Source organism: Anabrus simplex, chromosome X (genome assembly GCF_040414725.1).
Source record: "Anabrus simplex isolate iqAnaSimp1 chromosome X, ASM4041472v1, whole genome shotgun sequence".
Taxonomy (NCBI): Eukaryota; Metazoa; Arthropoda; class Insecta; order Orthoptera; family Tettigoniidae; genus Anabrus; species Anabrus simplex.
Window position 1 is genome coordinate 190,850,788 of NC_090279.1, and position 13,804 is coordinate 190,864,591.

Consider the following 13,804-nt stretch of genomic DNA (forward strand, 5'->3'; position numbering starts at 1 on the left):
TGTCAGTTTACATCAAGTGTTTTACTTCATTCTGCATGTGCGTTATTGTGATAATTTTGCTGACAATTTCTAAATAATGAAGATTATTGATGTTCACTCAGATATACTCTTACTTTTGCATGTGGTTAGGCAACCTTTGACAGTGATATAAAGAGCCCTGAGACCATATAGTTGTCAATCTGAACTAAACCTAACTAGCTTCTGACCGAAATTAATAGAAGGAAGGAACGAAGGTCAATATACAAGTAACTAATCTCATTTTGTTCCGTATTGAAGATACAATAAGTAAACTCTTTCAAGATTAAAATGATTGTGTCCACCTTTTCAATACAAATATATATTTTTAGTGGTTAAATTCTACATGAATGAAACACACCAGTTAGGGACATGTTTCGCCCCAGTTATGGGCATCTTCAGCCTATATTAATCCTAAGGTCAAGAATTAAAAATATAAACATTGGAACTTATAGTAAACTAACTTAATACTAAATACAATTGTCTTATGCTATTTACACAGTTTACAATAAGTACAGTATGTACAATAAGTGCATTAACCTTGCCAGAATTTATGAACAATGAATTACATTTTTTACAATGACCAGACCTCCAATTGCAGATTGGATTGATCACAACTTGAATTGGGGCTTCTCAATAGTATTGACTAGAATTTATCACTGCGTGTTGTAAAAATTCTTATGACTCAGGCGACTATAACAGCTGAAGAAACCCCCTACTCACGCAGTGATAAATTGAGAAGCCCCAATTCAAGTTGTGATCAATCCAATCTCCAATTGGAGGTCTGGTCATTGTAAAAAATGTAATTCATTGTTCATAAATTCTGGCAAGGTTAATGCACTTATTGTACATACTGTATTTATTGTAAACTGTGTAAATAGCATAAGACAATTGTATTTAGTATTAAGTTAGTTTACTATAAGTTCCAATGTTTATATTTTTAATTCTAGACCTTAGGATTAATATAGGCTGAAGATGCCCATAACTGGGGTGAAACATGTCCCTAACTGGTGTGTTTCATTCATGTAGAATTTAACCACTAAAAATATATATTTGTACTGAAAAGGTGGACACAATAATTTTAATCTTGAAAGAGTTTACTTAAAGGTCAATATGTCGGGAGTTGTCTCAAGAGAAAACCGCTGATAAACCTGTGACTGTAGGGGTTCTGGTGCCAGGTATAAGGCCTATTGTATTATGTTAACAGATTTATCCATTTCAATACCTTGCGTGTAATATAGTGTAGTTAAATATTTTCAATATCTGCGGATAACAATTCGCGGATGCAGATAACCATTCGCGGATGCGGATGAAGGAAGTGCGGATGCGAATGGTATTTTGTATATCCGCCCAGGGTTCTAGTTATAGTTAAGGTTATGATAGATTAGGACAGGACTGTGTGTGTTTTCACCTGTGGATTTAGTGTGAATAGGACTTTCACAATGAGGGAAATGTCACTGTCACAGTCGTCAGTAAGGTTACAGCTGACGGTCAGGGAAAAGTGGTAGGACATGCTCAACAAACCACCATTAAAGCATGGGAACAAGAGAGAGCCACAGACACTGTGCGAGATGGCCTGAAAATATCACTTGGCGATTCCATGAGCTCCAATTCCAATGATGAGAGAGGCAGTGATGTGGACATGGAAGCAACTGAATCTCTCCATTACTTTCCATTACAGTGGAACCTCGATTCTCCGTTTTCGAGGGACCACGAAAATAAAACGTACAACACGGGAAAACGGAAAATCCGGGATTAATGAAAACCATCAACAATTTGGCTAAACACCACAAAAATGAAATATGTATAATTATAATCTTATAAAAACTCCTAAACCAAACCAAACTACAGCCCCAATGGGGCTTTGCCTGACAAGCGACCGCTGCTCAGCCCAAAGGCCTGCAGATTATGAGGTGACGCATGGTCAGTGTGACAGATCCTCTCGGCCGATATTCCTGGCTCTCTAGATCGGGGTCTCTATCTCACCATTAGATAGCTCCTCAATTAAAGGTAATCATGTAGGCTGAGTGGACCTGGAACCAGCGACCCCTGGATGAGAGACAGGCGTGTTAGCCCGCAAAACCGCTACAAAATCTCGATAGGGCTACTTTATATTCAATTTTATAGGGGAATCTTCGTCAGTTTCCTGTGAAAACTTCTTTCAGTTCAGTAACTCTGATTAGCCAAACTCTTCGAAAAATCTAATAACGCCAAGCCAAACGACAATCGACCACAAGTAGTTTTTAATTCTCTCATCTAATAAAATAAAGCACATTAGATACAAAAGCGCCCAAGATAATGGCGAAACCCCTTCTTTTCTTAATCTTTCATTGTAATTTGGTCTCCGGTATACTGTTTGTAGTCAGTTCCTGGAAATCTTGTACCGCATAAATTAGGCCTACATCGACTTTTAAAGGTTATGTTGAAATCTAAAACATGGTTTTGAATGTAAGTATCGATTCTCAAAAGTTCTCGAATGCATTATATCAAATACCGTCTCTACTGTATTTGATTATATTCAATTCTGCCCGTCACTAATCCTATCAAACTGGAAAGAGGAAAAAAATATCACAAAACTTTGTGACCTTCAGGTCATCTGGAAAGCGCGCTCACTGCACGTCAGTACGAGGAGTTGGAAATGATACAAACCATTAATAAATGTAACGTGCACAAATAAAACGACTGCAGTTTTTGGCATTTTAACATGGAAACGTAAAATTCCCAGTCTTACATTAGGACCAAAACAGTAATAGGCAATCCGAAGGCCTCCCATGGCTTTCTTTTTTAATGTAAGGTGGTCTTGCTAACATAATCGTGTACGATAATATTAAAATACTACATTTGTGTTAAGGAGGAGTAGTTTCGATTCCTGCCTGAAAGCCCAGTTACTCTACAGCGTCCTGACGAAAATGCCGAAAACCTCTTCGGCAGTATGATCGAAAAAAAGTAAAATATAAACATCTAACCCTGGACATAATCTGGACGTTTTATAAGTGTGAACATTTGACTAAACTCGTTCAGTCTTCAAGCAGAGCTGTCGAAATGCGCCGTGTCTCCTTCCAATTGTTGTGGCCACTCTGTGCTTTATGATTTCCGAGATTCTCTAAATAATACCACCTGAATGCGATGCTAAGATGGTCCCTTATGCAAGTTCACCGCCAAGATCCATAAGTATGCCATAGCTGTCTTTTCGTGAGATACGGTTTATTAAAAACGATTGATCGAGGATTTAGTGTTGATGGCAATGAAATTTCTGGACGGTTGATCCGGGAAATCGTTTCTTCGAGGAACAGATAATGCAGGATTTTTACAACGTGATTTAATTACGATGCTCACGGGACCACGTAATTTGACGCATATTCCGGGAAAACGTAGTTTCCGGGAATGGATAATCGAGGTTCCACTGCACTTATATTGATCACTTAGGCTCCTTTTCTCCTTCTGTGTTTGTCACCATCTATGTTCATACTTGTCTTAGTCTCTTCCTTTATCCCCACTTCCAAGACTGACAATCTATCAAAATGGCCTCTGAATGAATGTTAATGCCCGCCCTCTAGATGAAGCTGGGAAGCAGAAACAGGCTTATAGGGAGCTGAGAAGAAACTTATATAGAAGAACTAGGATTATTAGGAGAGAACACGTCTACAGCTCCGTGCAAATTAATCAGAACATGACAATAACACACACATTTTATATATATTTTTTGCACTTTTTCATCTAATACATACTTTTATGCCCGGTTTCTGTAATGGCGAGATATCTGTCCGATACCTATTGATTTGTTACAGTTGTCGACTCGATAACTCTTTGCTGCGTTGCACAGCATAACAGCAGCGAAGTTACCAAAATGTCAACTATTGGCTCAATGATCAAGTTTCATAACTACTCACTAGATGTCACCCTTCACACTGCTTTGTTTTTGTCCATAAGATTTGTTTCCTAGACTGTCAGGCACAAGTAACACGTCGTATTTGAGTTTTTTCATGCAGTGAGAAATTGGTATTCTGACTAGTTCTTGCAGGCATGGGTGTCAGTTTCGTAGGCTGTAAGGACAGTCAAAAGAATTCGATATTGTTTGAGGATTTCTAATGAAATATGCACATCAGCAACACGTCACGCATGATCCAGTATGCACCGAGCCTAATAAATATATTGTACCTATCCCCTGTTATACCAAAATATAAACAATTGTTTGACCACAGTATAGCAATAAATATTGCGTACCATAATTAACTTGCATAAACTGTTAGTTTCTTGTAATGTAATATTGTTAACTAAAAACAATCCCATGATAAAAGTATATGTCCACTGTCAATGTAAGTAGACTTACAGCACTACCTACTCTAAATTTGTAATTATCTGTTATATTCAATTACCAGTACCACTGCTTTTATGGACACGAATGTAGTTACAGATACAAATATGATAAGACTCAGTAGTATAAAAGCATATCGTAATTAATATTTGATCGAGCGGGGACAATGGAAAGCTATTTTTCACAGGACGAAGAGTGTCACCTATAACCTCAAAGAAACGTATGATGGTATATTTATTTTGTATGAATATGTCTTTCAATTCATCCTAACTACACATCATAAGAACACTAGGCCGACGATGATAATCCTTGTCATTCTAGAACGTTAATCATATCTAGAACTTCTTCGACGAAAGATTTGAGAAAGCACAAAAACAATGTATTAGCTGGTGATATACAGTATGGTACTGCGGATGCGTCCACTAAGTTCATGAATAAATATCTCTTGATCAGGGCCACCAGAAGTCTACAAACAACATCAGAAACTTGCAGATTTATTCCCCTTCCTCTTAATTTGCAAGTTACATTTCTTTCGTCATCATCATCATCATCATCATCATCATCATGAACCAGCTCCAGTTTCCAGGGTCCAGTGAACGAGCGCTCTCCACTTATTTCTGTCAATGTAGGAGAGTCTTCTTCCATAACCCATTGCAAATCCAGACCTCGTCCAGCTAGATCATATCTAATCTGATCAATCTATCTCTTCTTTGCCCAACGTCTTGATCTTTTTACCTTTGAGTTCCTTCTCAAACCACACTCTTGTTATTTTCTTTGTAGGTCCACTCTTTGAGATGACCAAACTAATTCTGCCTGGCCTCAACACAGATCTCACTGAAGGGTTGTTTCACTTAGACAAGATGGTGTATCTCATGCTTTCTTATGTTTGTCTCTCCTTGATTACTGAATCATAGTTCTTAAGAACTTCATAACCACTGCTTGTAGTCTGCTGAGATTTCTGTTCATTCTGTAGGTTTGCTCTAGAGAGCAGGTACTAGAAGAAAGAAACACTTGTTACAATTAATTCGCACGGTACTGAATGTGAAGATAGGGGTGAATAAAGATTTGTTTTTGCTACTTGTTTAATGCCACACGAACACATTAAAGATTTTCGGGGACGGTACGTTGGGAAAGGGCTAGGATTGGGAAGATAGCGACCGTGGCCTTAATTACGGTACAACTCCAGCATTTGCCTGGTGTAAAAATGGGAAACCATTGAAAACCATCTTCTAGGCTGCCGACGGTGGGAATGAAACCCATTATCTCCCGAATGCAAGCTAACATCTGCGCGACCCTAACTGCACGGCCACTTGCTCAGTAGAGTGAATAAAGATGTGTAGATTAATCTTGTCTTCTTATGTTTACATATTTGTCCTAGGCTCTTCCCACATCGATCTGTCATTTGTGTCATTCATATCATACACATCATCATCTGTCTTGAGCACATAAACACTGAGAACATCAGACTCTTGAGATTCAAGACAGTGTGTTATTAATGTCCCCAGCTATTGCTGGTCTTGCATTAATGTGTCACTATAGTGTATTGAAACACATAAATGCCAATGTACCAGGATTCAAACAACCTGAAGAGAGGGAGTGAGAATCTGAATGATAACATTACTGAGCTGGTCAGTTCAAAAAAACTGGGTATCAGCACATAACGCTTTGGGGTCCAATTAATTTTCTGCCTGCTTCTTGCACAGGTCCAATTTAACAATAGTTAACTATGGGAAGGAAATATTCACATAAGTAAAATGCTGAGTTTTACATTAAAAACATAGATTGCAAATTTCTTAATTATCCATTATGTTAAAAAATTCTCAGCAATTTTTTGTGAAAATGTGGTTCTTCTGGAGTCATTTGTTTGGGCGCAGTCTTGGGTTCCCTGGACAGGTCTCACAAGAAAATGATGTCTCATTTCTGCCTCCTTTCACTTTCCTGGCGAAACACACGGCACAGTCCTTAGATTTTTTGGTCCACGACCGTCTATGATATTTAGCTTCCCATTCAGACAATACTTCAGGTCGCAGATGCTCCGTCAGCAGCACTTACGGGTATTTTGTTTTGTAACGTCCCTCATAATTCCCATGATAATGAGATCCCTGAAAGGCCTGGGACTCACTTCAGGCTTATTTTCTGCCTTTATCTGCATATGATAGAGTTGAAAACTGTTCACTAAAGCTACCGATTTCTTTCCTCTATTATGATGGGTGTATCCCATGTCTAGGTTGTGACAATACTTCGAAAAATCGCGGTCAACTTCAGTCATCACGCCCTACATCACTGTTTTCACCAATCTCTTCCACTTTAATTTTCTCCAACTCACTCGATTTTTTTCTCGTATTCGAGAACACGAATTTCACTTTCAGAATCTGTCAACAAATCAATGTCAATATCGCCACTACCACACAAACCACCACAAAAAATAAATCATCAGGTCTCATGCCGCAACTGCAGATGCCATGTTGATAAATATAACACAGCAACGACGAACTATCTCCAAAGAGAAAGCAACTCAGTTAAAACAAATTAACAGTAGATGGCAACACGGAACAGAGAAATATCCAGGCTAAATACTGCGTAAAACTCTGCGCCATTTTCACTCCAACATTCTGCATATATAACAAAGTTGTGTCAGACTAGGTCTGACATAGGACAGGAACAGAAAATTAACGATGTCGGACTGAGTCCGAAATTGGACCCCAAAGGAAGAAGGTACAGTTGATAGGAAGGGAGGAGATGCATGAAGACCAGGATGAGTATAACTGTACTAATATAAAACAGCTAACTGAATAGGGTATACAGGTAATACATACTTCTGACAGCTCTGGGAAGTCATTCTTCAGGCAGAAAGGGCACTGCCAGAGACCTGTCTCGTCATTACGGACTGGATTGGCTTGATCGAGCTGATCTCCTTGTGGTTTCCTGCGCGTGATACCTTAAATAGAAGAAAAGCGAAGGTTCATAATTCCATTGTAAGTTTGCATACTTCCTATACTAGTTATATACCAAAAACTAGATCAAATACTGCTTCAGTATTATCGTTATCTATATAACCTCACACTTAGGTTTTGGACAATGCAGGAAAGGACAAGGACTAGGAATGCAACGGTCATAGCCTCAAATAACGCCAGAACCAGCAAAGTCAAAACTCTCTTTTGGCAGCCATTTTGTAAAGAAATTACATGGTCAAATATTTAGTTGATTTTGAGTTTTTCATATATAATAATATGGCATCGTTATTCATCAGTGTACAGCTAGAAACTTCCTGATTACAAATATTGTATTTAAAGAATTATAAATTGAAAGAAGAAAGTATAAATCAAATCTGAAAAACAAAAAGAGTAAAAAGTCAAACTCAAATATAAATTCATGTTCCTTATTATACAAAACAACATGTGATAAAGTACGATACACTTTAAAGGAATTTGAACATTGCACATATATTTCTCAGGTATGTATTTTTCAATTTGCTTTGCACTACACGGACACATACAGAGGTTAAGGTGACAACAGGACAGGAAAGGGCTAAGAGTGGGAAGTGACCTAAGGCCTTAATTAAGGTGCAGCCCTAGCATTTGCCTAGTGTCAAAATAGGAAACCACAAAAAACCATCTTTAGAGCTGCCAAAAGAGGAGTTCGAACCCACATCTCCCAAACCGCGCAGCCACTTGCTTGGTTCTTTTAAAACTGTTGAAGACTGTCTACTGGACTCTACCATAAAAAGCTTTGTTTACATTTAAGACAGGACTTGTCCTTCACACACAGAGACCGAAGCTATGGATGAAAACCCAGTAATGAGCCTTCTTACACTTGTAGGAAGACGAAATATGGCACATCACACTATCTGTTAGCAGAAATTAGAAACAAAATGGAGATACTGAAACAAGTCAGTACACCAATGTTGCTGGTAAAGAGCAGGGTGAAGAGTTGATTCATCGACTGTTGCTAGTTCCTGGGATAAGATACTGTCCTAACATTTGCCTGGTGTGAAAACAGGAAAACCATGGAAAACCATCTTCATGACAGCTGAGGTGGTGGTGGTGGTGGTGGTGGTTATTATTTTAAGAGGAAGTAGAACTGTGTAACCATCCTCTATTAACACTAATCGGAGGGAAAATGGAAGAGGCGTGCCACTTCGAAAAATGAAAGGCAAGGACCACGAAGGGCATAAAAATGAAAAAAATTCCTGGGCCTTGCAAACCTGATACCATTGGGTTTAGAATAGAAAAAGAACTGACCAAGGGAGGTCAGATAGCACAGATGAAGGTGAGGCACCTAGTACGAGTAAGTGGATAATGATGATAATAATAATCATCATTTATTGGCTTTACGCCCACTAACTGCTTTCACGGTTTTCGGAACTGCTGAGGTGCTGGAATTTAGTCCTGCAGTTCTTTTACGTGCCGGTAAATCTGGGGACATGAGACTGCAGTATTTGATCACCTTCAAATATCAACGGACTGAGCCAGGATCGAACCTACCAAGTTGAGGTCAGAAAGCCAGCGCCTCAACCATCTGTTGTACAAAAATAATATGAGTCACCACCTTATCAATACACTAATTTATTTACTTCCAAACTGGTAAGTAAGGTCAAGACCGGTTTCGACCCCTAAGGGATCATCTTCAGTTGACATACACAAAAATATCTACAAAAACATCACATATAATGATTAATGTTTAAGTTAAATTCAATTGTCATTAGAATGTTGGTAGGTACATCTTAGTTTGGAAATATGTGTTATATGAGATTTATGGGCCTACTCTATTTGAGCTGTTATGTATATAGGTCCTATGTTCCCCTGCATACAGTGTCAAAAGTATTGCATTGAATATAATTCATCAATTTGACAAAATGCTAGTGAATTGATTACTAAGATAGTAAAGTATGTACATTTTCTGGGAGGTACATGGTGTTCTACGTGTTATCACTTTACATTTACATTACACAATATGAAGTAAAATTATTTTTGCATTTGTACACATTGACAATATTAAGTCCAATGTAGGGTCTTCCAGATGTAATACTGGACTGTCAGTATCCTAATTACATTTCATGTAGTGGTTTATAAGGTTTTCTTGTTCACTTTTACAGTTCAGTCAAATGAAAAATGTAGAAGGACCTTGTTGATTTGGATTCTTATGACTAAAGTATTGGTATATAGTACCTTGTTGACATGGATCCTTAATACTAAAATACAAGTTTGTAGCACCTTCTATTCTTGTTTTATGTCTTAAAATAGAGTTGTACCTTGACACTGTTTGTTTTGTTAAGTGCAGGCATGTAAAAATCTTGTTAAAATGAACCCTTAGGACTAAAATACTGGTATGAGATACCTGTTAAAATACTTTACATTAAAAGTACTAATATGTGGTGCTATATGCACATTCTTCAGACGTAAAATGGGGTTAACATAGTTTGAAACAGTACTATGGGTTGTTATGATTAGTTGTTATAGTTAAAATATAATTGGTCCATTAGAAATATATGAATGTTTACACAAATAGGACCGAATACATATTTGTACTGTGTGCTTAACGAGTCAACCATCTGAGCCATTCAACCTGGCTATCTACCTGTATTTTTTAAAAAATTAAATCGTATCTTTTTCAGGTACAAATTCTGTTATATGTTTTCTTTTTCAGATATTTTCTAAATGTATTTTATTCTAAAATAGTTTCGACAGACTGAAGAACCTCACAATTAGAAACTTCTGTTATATATCATACCCGTTATGTTCAAACACTAAGAATCAGAGACTGAAAAATGAAAATCCACAGCCTGTTTCCAGTCATTCGATTGGGTTAGGAATGGAATGAATGAAGCCCCATCTAGCAGTGGGGATAGGAATTGTGCCGACTGTTGCACTCCTCGGGGCAATGATTAATGAATGACAGATGAAATGAAATGATACTGGAGAGTGTTGCTGGAATGAAACATGACAGGGAAAACTGGAGTACCCTGAGAAAAACCTGTCCCGCCTCCCCCTTTGTTCAGCACAAATCTCACATGGAGAGACCGGGATTTGAACCACGGAAGCCAGCGGTGACAGGCCGGCGCGCTGCCGCCTGAGCCACGGAGGCTAGACTAAGAATCAGAGACTCTGATAATGAAATAGTGCAGGCAAGTGAAATGAAATTCTTCAGTAGCAGAATAAGAGCTACAAGAAGAAAGGAGAAGGTGCAGGGAGTACTGAAAGAGGAACCCCTGCCAGAGAGAAATGTTCACTTCAGCATTACAGGCAGGTCAAACAAATGGAGGACTCAAGGATACCCAGAAGAATGCATGAGGTAAAAGTGGATGGCGAGAGGCTGAGAGAAGATGGATGGCTGATGAGAGAAGCAATGAGTTCAGAAGAGAAAAGAGAAGACTGGAAGTGTCCACTGAGAGCAGATAGAATGACAAGAAATGTGGAGAGGCTTGTATTTCAAACAGACCTATGTAACAAGTGGCAAGAAACAGTTTATTAAGTATAAAATTGGCTATAGATGTGATGTTTATCATAAACCACGTACACATTGCAAAAGTCAAATTATGCTCAGGTAAGAAAGCTAGTGTAATGATCATTGCTAATAAACGAAGAAACAAATATATGTCTGGGAAACAGACAGAGAACAGCAACTTACCATGGGCTCAAAATTTTCGACTGCAACCTTTGTCAGTGGAGGATGGAATAATAACGGTCACTGTTGGCAATTAGACGCTATGAGAGGTGTGGGGAGTGGGGAGACAGACAGACAGACAGACAAGAGAATAGAAAAAAGGAGCAGTTATCTAATGTTAAGGAACCTCTGAGAGTGAGAGGTGAGAGGAAGTAGGGCAGGTAAAATGTTTGAGGACTTTTAACTGTGAAACATTCATCGAACATGGTTTGCTGGTGCCTGGTGTAAATGGGGACAGGAAAATCTACATTGGGGATTTTGCAGGTACTGCGGTGGCTGTATATATGTTTAGCTAGTATATTGCTAGTTAAGCCAATGTAGCAAGCTGGACAGAGTTTCCACTGAAGCTAGTAGATAATGTTGGATGAAGTGCAGTCATGAATACCTTGTATGGGGTAAGACTTGCTGATGTTGCTACTACTAAGTTATGCTTGGCAGGTTTTAAGCGACTGTGTTCACAGGGAAGAGAGAAGTGGATGGAGGTTGGTATGGTTCATAATGAGTGAGAATATTTTTGAGGTTTGGTGGGCACCTGAAAATGACTGTGGAGCTTCTTGCAAGAAGATCCCAGGTGTGGGGTGACGATGGGAGAAGATAGAATGTTTGTTTTACTTCCCACCCTCTCGCCTCTAGAGATTCTGAAGTGGGACAAGCTCAGGTCCAGGAAAGCACCCGGCCTTAACATTATATAACCGCTCCTTCTTTTCCATTTTTTTGTCTGTTTGTACCCCCCACCCCCACTTGCCAACAATGACCATCATTCCATCCAACACAGACAAAGGCTGCAGTAAAAAATGTTGGACCTATGTTTTTCTTTTATGTGTACTCTATGTATACAATTTTAAGTCCCTGCTCACCATCTCTTTCCCAGACATATGTACATATAATTAATTAAATTTTATTTATTTATCAGCAATGATCATTATGGTACTGATAGCAAACAAACAATCTCACGTGCAAATCAAATGAAAAACACAGTGTAAAACAGCAAATTCTGCAACGGATTGCCCATGAACTGCCATCTACATTTACCAAAATGCTTTTTTTCTTTTTTTCTTTTTTTTTTTCCTTTGCTATTTGCTTTACGTCGCACCGACACATATAAGTCTTATGGCCGTGGCCTTAATTAAGGTACAGCCCCAGCATTTGCCTAGTGTGAAAATGGGAAACCACGGAAAACCATCTTCAGGGCTGCCAACAGTGGGGCTCGAACCCACTATCTCCCAATTACTGGATACTGGCCTCACTTCCCAAGATGCAGGGTACAAGCAACTACTTGCTAGTACATATAGCAACTGAACATTTTAAAATTTTCTTCTTTCTCAAAATTCATTCACATTACATGTTAGAAATATTCCACTCATTAAATTTTGATGACTTAGATAGGAATGAAATTAACTGATACAAATGAATTAATGGGGCATATTTAATAACAAGATGCAAAGTGTAAAGCATACTCACCAATTACAGTGGCCAACACCATCTTCCCAATGTAGAAAGTCTCAGGATTTTCTTTCGTGAGCATGTCAAAGAGCTCCTCAGGGTTAGGTGATGTATAAGGGCTACGAAGATCTTTGTACCGATGGTTCAACTCAGCACGAATATCATACAAAGTGATGCTCTTGTTACCAAATCCCTGCCTCTCAAGTTCCTCAGCAAAAGCATCCAAATCCAAGTCCTTCAGTCTTTCTGGAGCTTCTAGAATCTCCTCTAAGGCACCTGCCGGATTAGCATCCTCATCGTCATACTCCAGAGCATCCACAGCCATCTTGCGTGCCCACTCGTACGTCTCCGGGTGCACTCTCGAACCGTCAAGTACTTCCACATAAGCCTCGGTACTGTCTCCCAAAGAGTTGGTGTCGATCTTGATAAAGCCCGCACAGTTGATGAACACTTTAGGACCCATGTGGCACGCAGTGACAAGCTGGGTCCTGTTCTCCAGCCGCTGATTGTTCTGCTTTAGAGCCTTCAAGAGGGCTGCTGCCTTCCTTGGACCAAGACCACACACAAACTGTACCAGGTTCGAGGTATACGCCTGCTGCACGGCCAGGTTGATGTCCACTCCGACTTCATTAGTCCGGTTCACAAACTCCAGATACAACGCCTCCAACAGCTCCTCACGTGGAAGTTGCTCCTATTTCATTGACAAAACATAGGCAACTTATTTGAGACTGGTCCAGAGATCACAAGATTTTATTTCGACACATTTGGTCTGTTACACAGGTCAGAAGGAAAAAAAAAAAAAAAAAAAAAAAGACAGAAGAGAATCATAGTGAAGATGTGTTACTATAAGTATAGGAAAGTAACAAACAGTGTCAAATCAAGTCAGAAAGAGAGAGGGGAATATGAAAGGAACACAATATTTCTGTTGCTCCCCCCTCCCACACAGATCTGCCATTGTGTTTGTCCTGTTATATGTGTTCCTTTCTTATTTCTCTCTCTGAAACTTTTGAACATAAAACTACAGAGGGTACAAAACGCATGGGTTCATTACGTGACAAATTCCAGGCGTAATTAACATGTAACATCCTATTACATACAGTTGCAATGGTTGAAACTCCATGAACTCGTGATATCTCGGTGGCTATTGCTACGCATAAAATTCTCTAACTGAAGACCCCATCCTACCTTTATAATGCATTGGCACGTGTGGCCTTCGAAGAGGCTTGGTGCAGGTCTTTCGAGCTGACGCCGTAAGGGCGACATTAAATCTATGGAGTTAGTACATAACAGAGATAATAGGTTTACAAAAATCTACCCTTCAAATTTCCCTACATTGTACCACTAAATTTAACAAACTCTCTGTTTGCA

General features: G+C 39.0%; 1 protein-coding gene across 1 annotated transcript in view; it reads right to left on the reverse strand.

Annotated features, from left to right (window-relative positions):
* Positions 1 to 13,804, reverse strand: part of Spt6 (transcription elongation factor Spt6) — a 193,602-nt gene that overhangs the window by 52,047 nt on the left and 127,751 nt on the right. The window contains exons 20-21 of the mRNA XM_068230569.1: positions 12,455 to 13,127; positions 7,147 to 7,268 (exon numbers count right to left, since the gene is read on the reverse strand). Coding sequence (XP_068086670.1) covers positions 7,147 to 7,268; positions 12,455 to 13,127 — 795 coding nt within the window. The remainder of the gene's footprint in view (positions 1 to 7,146; positions 7,269 to 12,454; positions 13,128 to 13,804) is intronic.